The 12,202-nt window shown below is 36.9% G+C and overlaps 1 protein-coding gene across 4 annotated transcripts in view; it reads right to left on the bottom strand.

Annotated features, from left to right (window-relative positions):
- LOC127575698 (paraspeckle component 1-like) overlaps window positions 1–12,202 on the bottom strand; it is a 103,351-nt gene that overhangs the window by 59,567 nt on the left and 31,582 nt on the right. For 2 of the 4 annotated variants that reach the window (XM_052025655.1, XM_052025656.1), the window contains exon 7: window positions 5,092–5,149. The exons of the other annotated variants lie outside the window; for them this stretch is intronic. In XM_052025655.1, the coding sequence (XP_051881615.1) occupies window positions 5,092–5,149 (58 nt within the window). The remainder of the gene's footprint in view (window positions 1–5,091; window positions 5,150–12,202) is intronic. 4 annotated transcript variants of the gene reach the window in all.

The raw sequence follows: 12,202 nt of genomic DNA, 5'->3' as shown, positions 1-12,202 counted from the left end.
CTAACTTAACGCATTCTATGCACATTTTGAACAGAAGGGAAGTGGATTGTCATCATCCACCCTGACAGCCACCAATGAAGCTGAACCTGTGATCACAGTTGTTATGGACTCAGTGAAAGTCCCTTTAAGATAGAGAGTGTGTGTGTATGTGTGTGTGGGGCGTGCTTACGTCAATAGAAGATAAAGGACGTAATGACGTTGTTGAAGAAGTCAGAAGAAGAAGAAGAGAGAGAGAGAAGGGAGAGAGACACCAGCCTGCTTGTTTTCTCTATCGATGGATGAGAAACAATAACTGTGTTTGCCACTGAAATCCATGTATGGAAGTTGGAAGTAATCCGGTGGAGTTCACTTTGTTGCTGACCTGTAGAAGGAAACAGGTATTTGTGTGTGGACGACCACGGTTTGGATGCTTTTCGGGGTGAGGAAGTCACTACCGAGTAAACACTGAAGAGTCGTTTGGGTTTCATCGTGGAACATTTGGATTTCGTATGTACTCTCTCTATGTTTTTCTACATCTACATCTTATCTTCAGACAACGGTGGTTGTTGAAGAAGCCCTTGCTCATGTTTCACCTTATGGCTTGCGGAACTGAACTTTAAGAACCATTCAGGAACTGGGAGTTTTGGACTTTGTCACACACACACACGACGAGTTTAGTTTTGGGGTTAACGTTCAAGGTTTAACATTTTTGAATTCTAACATACTAACATTTTTTTTTAACTTTTATTTTACGTATTATCATAAGTAGTGATTAATAAAATAGTTTTTAACACTGAATCATGCTCAGTGTGTTTCTTTTGTTGCTGGTTTGTGACACAGTGGAGGACGTAAGATCAGTCTTCCAGAGAGTGAACACAAGGAAAGCACCTGGCCCAGATGGTGTCCCTGGCTGTGTGCTCAGATCTTGTGCTGATCAACTGACAGAAGTATTTGCAGACATATTTAACCTCTCCCTGCTTCAATCTCAGGTTCCCACCTGTCTTAAGAGGACCACTATCATCCTGGTACCGAAGAAAAGCAAGGTAACATGCCTCAATGACCACCAACCAGTGGCTCTGACATCCACCATCATGAAGTGCTTTGAGAGGTTGGTCATGGCACGCATCAACTCCAGCCAACCTGGACCCATTGCAATTCGCCTATCGCTGAAACAGGTCTACAGTGGATGCCATCTCCCTGGCCCTACACTCAGCTCCGGAGCATCCGGACAGTAAAGACACCTACGTTAGACTATTGTTTATTGAGTACAGCTCTGCCTTCAATACAATAATCCCAAGTAAGTTTATCACCAAACTCAGAGACCTAGGACTCAACACCTCCCTCTGTAACCGCATCCTTAACTTTAACAAACAGACTGCAATCAGTGAGGATAGGCAGCAATACCTCCGGCACGATTATTCTCAACACTGGTGCCCCATAAGGCTGTGTCCTCAGCCCTCTACTCTACTCCCTATACACTCATGACTGTGTGGCCAGATTCTGCTCTAACTCCATCTACAAGTTTGCAGATGATACCACCGTTGTAGGCCGTATCTCAAACAGCGATGAGTCGGAATACAGGAAGGAAACAGAGTCTAGTGGAATGGTGTCACGACAACAACCTTTCCCTTAATGTCAACAAAACAAAAGACCTGGTCATTGACTTCAGGAAAGGGGGCAGTGTACATGCACCTGTCTACATCAATGGTGCTGAGGTCGAGGGGGTTGACAGCTTCATGTTCCTGGGAGTGAACATCACCAACAGCCTGTCCTGGTCAAATCACGTAGAAGCCACGGCCATGAAAGCTCACCAGCGCCTCTACTTCCTCAGTAGGTTAAAGGAATTTGGTTTGTCCCCTTTGACTCTCACCAACTTTTACTGATGCCCCATAGAAAGCATCCTATCTGGATGTATCACGGCTTGGTACAGCAACTGCTCTGCCCAGGACTGCAAGAAACTGCAGAGAGTTGTGGACACAGCCCAGCGCATCACAGACACCAGCTTCCCTTCCTTGGACTCTGTCTCTACCTTGCGTTGTCTTGGTGAAGCAGCCAGCATAATCAAAGACCCCACCCACCCGGGACATTCTCTCTTCTCTCCTCTTCCATCGGGTAGTATATACAGGAGCCTGAAGGCACGTACCACCAGACTGAAGGACAGCTTCTACTCCACTGTGATAAGACTATTGAACGGCTCCCTTATACAATGAGATGGACTATGACCTCATGATCTACCATGTTGTGACCTTGCACCTTATTGCACTGCACTCTCTGTAGCTGTGACTGTTTACTCTGTACTGTTATTGTTTTTACCTGTACTACATCAATGCACTCTGTACTAACTCAATGTAACTGCACTGGGTAATGAATTGACCTGTACGATCGGTTTATAAGACAAGCTTTTCACTGTACCTTGGTACAAGTGACAATAATAAACCAATACCAATAATACAGAGATAATGGTTGCTTTAGAGGGGGCATTCCAGAATTCCCTAGATTCCAAAAGTCCCAGTGGTAAACCTTGAACCATTTAGCCCAAATTCAAATAAGTTTCTAAATATACTTTAAAGATGTACTTACAGTAAACATTCATAGCCTGAGTGAACGTGGTATCACAAGAGAGTTTAAAAGAAAATAAGGCAGTTACCAATTCCAAGTGAAATTCTCAACAATTTCTAAAATTTTGTGAGTTGGAAGTGAGCAAGGTAAAGGTGACAAGCCTGCAAAATTCAAATTAAGCTTTGAATAATACCCAAAAAGTACTAAGTACTCAATCCAAATACTGCAACAGTTTGATTAAACGTACAAGCTGATAAAGAAACTTTGCTATGTTGTACTACTTTAAGTAAACACAAAATACAGCAAAAACAGCAGAAATCTTGGTATCTCTGCTGTGGACATATTACTAACCCACCATAATTCATTTTGTTTCACTAACCTCAAAAGATTCATGACCAGTGAGGTAAAGTACCAAAATTTTTGGTTATCAACAGAATCAAGGCAAGTTGAATTAGTACCAGCAAGTGACACTAAAGATCAGCATGATACTATTGAATGGTGGCAAAGATGCAAAGGGGTAACTGGCCTATCCTCCTTTTTACATCATTAAACTGTATTAACTACATTCAGATTACAATTTTGTGCAGTTAGACTGGTTGATAAGATTAAGCACATACTAGTGCTCCACGCTCAGCTCACATAAATTAGAAAAATCCATCCAGTACTAGGATTAAAGTTTCATTTTTCATAGAATATACCACAAGGAATGAACTGCAATTCAAGGATTCTTATGTTTCTCAGAACATATGCAATAAAAAGCTTAGCTATTATTTGATAACAAGTTGAACACACACATGCTTTGTTATCATTTTTAGATATTGATATGGTTAAAATCTAAATGTTCTGCTGTTAATTACTTCAATATTTCCAAAACCATGCATTCATCTCAAAAGGTGCATTTCTTGGTTCTAATTCTAGGACAAAGCTCACTCACTCTGAATGCAACATACTGAATACAAGAATGCCATACTTTGTCAACCCAGTTTCAAAAGTGCGACTCTAGAATAACCTATATTTATGACACTTTGCTAGTCCGGAAGAGTAACACCAAGTGGAAATATTTGTCCAATCACTTAAGTAGCAGCTGCCTCTAGCAGCAATAAAGCTGTATTGTCTCTACAAGTCGCATCAGGAACCAGGATGTGGCTAACTGCAAATTAACAGTAAAAGGGCAGAAGTTTCAACTGGATACATGATATTAATACCCATTTGCGCAGCATAGGCCTGTGTACACCTTTACTATTTGTGCAAAATGGGAAGAGGAAAAGCATGAGTCAATATAACATAATACATTTATCTACATTGAAAGCAGGTTGTCATCCACTAAAACTACTGTTGCTATAGCCACTACCATGGCTCCTTTGCAATCTCAGTTGGACAATACAAATCGTTGACATGGTCATCAACTTTTTTGGCTCTTCCATTGCAGTGAAAGTGGCAAAATACTTCACCTATTAATGTGAAAATGACAATTGAGTAAAAATTTGCTCATTTAGATTCTTAGTTGTAGAAAACAAGAATTCTGATTATCCATTGACACAAACTTATTTGGGAAGTAAGATTCTCCTCAATCTCCGTATTTTGATACTAGTTTGTCACCATTTTGTTGAGGTGCAACTTGAACCATTACAATGCAACAGTCAGTGTAATCAAGCCTTTAATATCATATATATTGTTAAAATGATGTTAGTACTGTTTGAACTTAAATGATCAAATATAGCATTGGTCAACTGAAAAATATTGGGAAACAAAAACTAGGTGAAACCAAAATGGGAACACAGATCATACTGCCCTCCAATGATAACATTTAACGCTACTACACTATAAAAGCAAAGTAAATACATTAGTTTATTTGGCAAAATATTGAAGAATAAATACTAAAATAAATTTGACTACTAGTGCCCTTGTGCATCAAGATCAATAATACATTCTAATAACAGCCTTTTCAGAAAATGTATAAGAAATACAAAATGATTTTAACATGCTGCATTCCACATTATGCTCTACTGTATGTACAAGTGTACCTTTACAGTCTCCAGATAATAAATGAAATAATTTTAGAAGATACAACTTCTACTATAACAACATCACTTGCACTATCTTTAGTACGAGGTAAATGACAACATTGCTAAATATTTACAACTATTAAGACTTCAGTGAATACTAACATGGAATGAAAGCTTGTTCATCCTTAAGTCAAAAAATTCAACTACGGTATAACAGAGCCAATACAGAGTTTTTGGTCAACACAATTGTGGCATGTATAGTAAAGGATGTTTTTTTGACAACTTACCTGATGGCACACGAAGAGCAATTGTATCATACTACATGGTCTGGTTACGTACAGCACAAGTGCTTGTATTTAACAAGCTGTATACCATGTTATAAACTCATGCACCAGATGTGGCTTTAATGTTTGGAGTACAGTAGGTACACTTATGCAATTTTTAATATCTGTTTCAAACAGGTACAGTCCCAAAGAACATTGCTAGGCACAACCATAAAGTAACAGATGTCCAACACCTCAGGTGTTTTCATGTATTAAAACCCTACCTCCCATGCCAATTCCGCCACGTGGACCCATATCACCCATCCTCATATCCTGTTCTCTCTGAAAATAAAAAACATTTTCATGATCAACCTACCAGCACAGATTGTCTGTGTATATTCAATTTCTTACCTTCAAAAGCACTAAAAATTGTGCTACCACAAACCCCAAATAAACTTTCCAAGACTCTGTTTAATGAACTCTGAACTTATAGGAGGGAAGAAAAAAAATAAGCAGTGCTCATATCTAATGGTATCCCATTTTTCCATTTGTGAAGCAGATAGTGAGGGTAATTTTCAAGGTGGAAAACTGGTATCAATTAATCAACTACCCATCCTACACCAGCCAATTTTCCTTCAGCCCACCTTACCTCCCCAACCATGATTTCAATACAAATTCAGTTTTTTTAAAAATATATACCATCTAATATGAAAATTACCATCAATTTCTGGCCTTTATTTATGAAAGCATCTGTAAGTACATTTGAATTAACATATCTCCACTCAGTCATTAAAACAGCTTTCAGACTCTTTTGTAACACATTACAGGCAATTTGCAAAGTATGAAACATGACAAAAAAAATCAAAAATTTACACAAGCTTGTCTATTCCTCACTTACATAGAACCAAACAGTAACTCAGGTCTTCGATTATAGCAATTTTTTTTCTGGTATCACTAGAATCTCACATGTATAAGAGATATTACAAATTAATTAGTCTTTTCTTTGGTGGTTACTTGCAGGAAAATAAACCAAGCCATATAGTTAACACGTTCCACATTACATATATACATTTCAAATCACAATTAGTGTCTGTAATGTCCCAAGTATAATCATATTTTAAAATCAATCCTCATCATAAACCATGCAAAATATCCAAATTCTGGTCTTCCAAAAAGGGTACACCCAAAAGGACAAATCTCAAAACTGAAATGGACAAAAACTTTCTAAAACATACACCCAAGTACAATTTTATTTTCAAACCAGAATCTGTTGCAAGGCCAAATATGGCAGCATATTCCTTTTTGAGTTAAGTACATTCAGAAACATAAGTTATCATAGTGTTTCTTTGTTGTTCAAGGGAAATTTCCTTCAATGTTCCTTTTCGTGGAAGACAGTTTTCCTACAAATAAAAACTATACATCTATTTCTCACCTGTGCCTTTGCATCATTTAAAACAATTGTATTCAAATATTTTGTCAAGAGTATCGCCCATGCCAATTTACAAAAAGTTATAAATAAAATAAGTAGCTGTAACCTGAATTTGAGAGAAACAACAGATCCTTGCACCTGATGAAAGGATCAGGATTCCAGCACTCGAAAGTGTATACTCACAATCCCTGAACTTCCTGACAGCAATTTACCGAGGTTTCTATGACCAATCTTCCTCTGAACTCCACACGGTGTCCAATGAATGAGCGTAAACCTGTACTGGGGAAACCTTCTCACAGAACCCACACCAGGTTACTTTATTGTTTTGGACTAAGGGAATCATGAGTTATGGAAATTGAGCAGGAAAATAGAGTTAATGCAAAAACAAAAAAAAAAATTACATTAGGCATAATCTTACTGAATGGCAGCATGGGCTCAAAAGGGTCATACAGCATAATCCCATTCATTTCAATGTAGAGGAATGGCTGCAAGGGATCATTATACATGTTAAATGTTAGATATTTTGAGTCATTTGGTATTACTTACATGTTTTTAATGTCTGCGCTTCTTAAGAATATATAATTAATTGCAAATATGAGCATGCTAAGCCATGGGGCATGGTTTGACTACTTGACACAAAATTATTGGGCCCCAACAAGGAGAATAATCAGTCTGGAAGATGTGCTAATTTCCTAGTAATAAAAAGGCAAGTACCAGGTAGATCAGTGGTGAGCCAGAATGGCACACAGCTGCTAGCATTGTCTGTATCAGTGACTAAAACACTTCAGTGCCAAAAAAGAAATACAAATATAAAACTTACGATGTGTTCAATTATACTTTGATTACTTGTGTTTAAAGCCAAATCGATCAAGTAAACAATTCACAGTACAATGTTCCCGAAAAATGTTCACAATTATGTTTCTTATGGTCACACATTGAAACAACAATGCCTTTTCACTGCATATAAAAATTGCAAATGTATGATTTTTAGTTACTATTCAACACCGTCATCGATGTACACAAGAGGAATTGAGAGAACTCCATCTCTGGACGACTTTACAAGGCAGATTAAAATTGCACCAGGATCAAAGAATGTAATTCAGTCCTGATAAATCCAAGGAGAACTATTATCATTGGTTTTTAAAATTATTGTATTTTGCGAAAGATAAAAGTGAAACTGATGGAGCATGGAAGTTTCTTTGCGGTACATGCCAATCTATAGTGGTGCTGTAATTATTACAGATGGATGTAACAGAATGGATTTACAGAATTGTTTCTGCTGTGGAATTAAATTCAGTCACTACTGTAAGGTAGTACTACTGCAAATCATTAAAGTTTAATATCCTTCATTGTTAATGTTAAGATGTTACATTAAAAGACCTATTTTATTTAACTATCACCCAACCAAATTAATCCTGCAACATCAAAATGATTAATTCCACGCCACCCCCAGAAAGTATAATACTATAAAAGCAGAGTTCAAGAAATTAGAAATGTTTGATTTCACTTTTCTCAAAACCAAAACAAAGACTGGCCTTGTATGAATGGATCACATTCTCAAGTGTAAAGATCAGAGTAAAAGTAGTGTTGCGTAAATCACTGCTGTTGAACTCTAAATACTAATAGCAACAAATACAGAAAGTACTAAAAATACTCAGTTTAAGGCTGCTCAGAATGAAAAAAAAGTTGACATTTCTTACTGATGATCTTCAGAAGATCAACCTGAAATATCAACTATTTCTTTCACCACAGATGCTGCCCAATCTGCTAAATATTTCTACCATTATTTTTATTTCCGATTTCCAGTGTTTGCAGTTTCTGCTGAGTAATAATAGTAGATGTATTGACTAAAAAGTTAGGTTATGTGCAGAAACATCTGTAAACTTCTTTGGACGAAGGCTGCTTTAATTATCAAAATACCTTGAGTAAGCTCTTTCCTGGCAAAGAATCTACAACCTTTAAAAAACTACCTTTGTACTTATCTTTCAAATCTTTTGAGAAAAATGTTGCACTTCAAGTTTGACTTTGTATTACATTCTTTCCACTATAATTAACACAATGTATAATGAGATTTGAAAGATCAAAAACACCTTAGATCTCTGGATTTGCAGAAGATCAGTGAAATTATGTGAATTGATCTCAATTTGCAAACACACACCATTATTAATGATTAACTTACACACCCCCATAAAATCAGGCTTACTTCTTACAACTTAGATTTTATAATCTAACAGTATGGCACGAAGCAACAATGTCCATTACCATCATGACATTAATACACAATACAAATAAAAACTGAAGAAAATAGCTATCAGTTTCTCTTTTATATATAGTTTTGGTTTTGTTCTTCAACAACAGTCCCAACATATGACAAGGCTGAAGTTTGAAAAAAGCACACTAACATGTGAATGATGAAGTAATATGGAAAAATGCACATTGATTTGTTTTCCAAAAAAAGCTGACCAGTGATGCTAATCAAAAGAGTTATCTACTGAATTTCAATATATTAAGGATCATCAGCATTCCATGTCACAGCAATAATCCTTCGATTAGATCAAATTGCCAGTAGGTTTCAAAATTGTGACTCGCAAGAACTCACTGGGCCTTATGGACTTTTAGCTCATTTTTGTAACTTATAGTAATTTTCATGTCTTGCATTGTACTGCTGCCGCAAAACAACAAATTTTACGACATATGTCAGTGATAATAAACGATTCCCATTCTAAATGTCTATGATCTACTGTCTTTCAGTTTTCAAGGAATACATTTTCATTCTTTACACCACAGGACAGAATTCGATGTGAATTTCAAGCAAAAATTATTCAAGAAATGGAAATGCTTAAAGTTCACAAGTATTCCAGAACAAGAGATGAGGGAAGGTACTTTTGCATTATTCATCGACTGACTGCATGTTCATCAGCTCAGAAACAAAAGCTCTTAACTAAATATAGTTCATAAACAGGGCCATGCGGATTAGGTTTGTAAAAAAGTTCACAGATTAAGATTTCCGGTAGTACGTTATTTATTGCAATTTTTTGTAGAAAAACTCTTGAACAAGAATTCAGAAAATTGTGCGGTAGGAGAGAGGGTCAAGTTTTTTGCCAATCTGACAATAAACCAAAATGAGTAGGAATTCAAATTAAGAGCAGCTTTGATTAAAGGTGTACAAAGCTATTGCCATATCAATCTTGTGTTAACTTTGACCAATGGAATGCTCATATTACGTGAATGAAGTTCAGAAAAATTCTGCTAGCACCTGTAAATTTAAGACAAATAGTTTAAAAACATTATAAAGTGGTATAATTAAAACTAAGGTTCATAAAAATTACTGACAGCAGAACTGAAAGAGTTACCAACTTCAATGCTAAGAGAATTAAATGCTTGTAAAAGGAATATTTCTTATAAATATGCAATAGGTTTTCCATAATTCACATGTACTTACCAATACTCTTGATAATTTTAGATTGTTTTGTGATGTTCATGAAAGTGAAAAAAAATTAACAAATCAAGATTAAAAATAGGAGGTTGGGAGGTTAAGCATGGACTGCAAACCCACACTAAGACCAGGATTAACCTTTCTTTAACCCTGGTTTATTCTGCACAGGAACCTCCACTGGTTCCACAGGCAAGTGATGGCATGCAAGGTTTCACTTGCTGTAGATACATCATTCAGATCAATAAGAATAATCAGGTATTTTGTTCGCCTGTCACAGAAGTGAAACCCTGGCTTACTAGATCATAAGCACATCGTTTCCCCGCCGCCCCCGCGTCCCCCACCCCACCCCCCCCCCCAAAATTAAAATGGAAATACGATGCAACAATGACTGCCCTCAGATGTACATTTACATTACAGAACTATACTGCAATTGGCACAATAAGTGATCCACAGATTAGAAACATAATAAAATCATTACTTTAAATGAGAACTTAGTCACAGCATATTCATTTTACAGAACACTCTAATGTCACAATTATGTTGTAAAGAGCATTGAATTTTGTCCTGCTCTTCCCTAGAGAAATAGGAAAGAGCTGGACAACTCTTGGAGCAGTTTCAATTACTGCCATGAGATTTAAATATTGTTTCTATAGCTTCAAAATAGAGGGAAAAAAAATCAGCCTTTCATATTTTGACAAGAATATAAATGGCAGAAGCAATTCAAAAATAATTTTGTCCAAGATTAGTTTTACAATATACTTTGAACATTGTCTATGGTCACCAAATGAATCTTCATTAGCTGAAATTTAGACAGTAAAACTCCCATAATCTAGCACACTCAGGACTTTGGCAGTGCCAGACTGGCAGATTTTCCCCAGACTTGAAGGTTATTCCTATTAACACCCCAACACTCAATAAATTTACCTTTTTAGATATTAGACTGTTTTTACTTTATTATAGTACTAAACACTACAAAATAGAACATACAGTACAGGCCCTTCAGCCCACGATGTTGTGCTGACCTATATAAACCTTATCCACATTCTATCCATCCCCCTCTCTATTTCACCTCCCATAACCCTCTATTTTTCTTTCATCCATGTGCCCAAGAGTCTCTTAAATGACATCATATCAGCCCCTACCACCCCCCAACAATGCATTCCAGGCATCCACCACAAAAAAAACCTACCTCTAACGTCCCCCCAGAACTTTCCTCCACGGACGCTAAATGGGTGACCTCTAGTACTGGGCATTACTGCCCTGGGGAAAAGATGCTGGCTGTCTACTCCTCTCAATCTTATATACCTCTATCAAGTCTCCTCTGATCCCCCGTCTCTGAGAAAAGTGCTAACTTGCTCAGCCTCTCAAGACATGTTCTCCAATCCAGGCAAAGTTACTTTCTTTCCCTTTCGTTTTCTAATCTTGCGCAAATCTGGGGTAATACCAGCAAAGCTGCACTCCAGAAATAAAAATTGACAAATTTTACTTTGAATCTATCAGCAAACCCCAGACTTCTATGCACAAAAGCACATGTGATTCAGTACTTCATGCATTTAAAAAGCTGATTATCAGCTATTTTCCAAACAACCACAGCATAAGCCAGCAACATTTGAGTTCAATAGAATTTAATTTCAATAATCTCAAACACTTGGAGGCAAATTTAAAACAAACATGCTTATTTACAATGTACAATGCAAATTTTCACTTTGCAAGTACACACTAAATGCACAGAAGACAAAGCACCCAATTCTGGAAAATATAGCCAATAATAAGTGGTCAAAGATAGAAGAGGATGGATATTTTCAATATAGTTATTAAAAATATGGCATTAAACTTAATTTTCAATTATGAATAGACCCAGGATAACAATCCAATGTGCAAAGTGTTTCCATATGATATAGGAGACTATTTAGCCTATCAAGTCTATGCTGGTTCACAAAGCAATCACATCTTCCCACAAACTTTTCCATATAATCTATTCTCTGTACTTCCCATCAATTTCCCCCCAGATTCTACCACTTACCTATACAGCAGGGATAATTTAGAGTGGTTAATTAACCTACCTATCCACGCGCCTTTAAGATGTGGGAGGAAACTGGAGCACCAGGACGAAACTCACACAGTCACAGGGAAAACGTGCAAAAACCATACAGACAGCACCAGAGGTCAGCACTGAACCCGGATCAATGCTATTGTGAGAGCAGCAGCTGTGTTTCTGAACTACAGACACAGCTATTAAAGCAAGAAATGTAGAAATGCATCAAATAGAAATTCAACTAGCTGGTTAATCAATGAGCTAGATAAGGATTAAACAAAATTATTCTGTACAAAGTTCAATTTTTCCCAGTTACTTACAATATCAGTTTTTAAATACAGAAGAGACTCTGGACCAGTGTTTCTAAATTCCAGTTTTAATGGAGTTACCACTGAATAATTGGATGATAACTTAACAAGAATGTTAAAGCACATCCCTGTTGGGGTTCGAAAGCAGAGGGGAGGGTGGTCACAGTGGAAGTGGAAGAGAAAATTA

Source organism: Pristis pectinata, chromosome 11 (genome assembly GCF_009764475.1).
Source record: "Pristis pectinata isolate sPriPec2 chromosome 11, sPriPec2.1.pri, whole genome shotgun sequence".
NCBI lineage: Eukaryota > Metazoa > Chordata > Chondrichthyes > Rhinopristiformes > Pristidae > Pristis > Pristis pectinata.
This window is presented reverse-complemented; position numbering and strand designations above follow the sequence as displayed.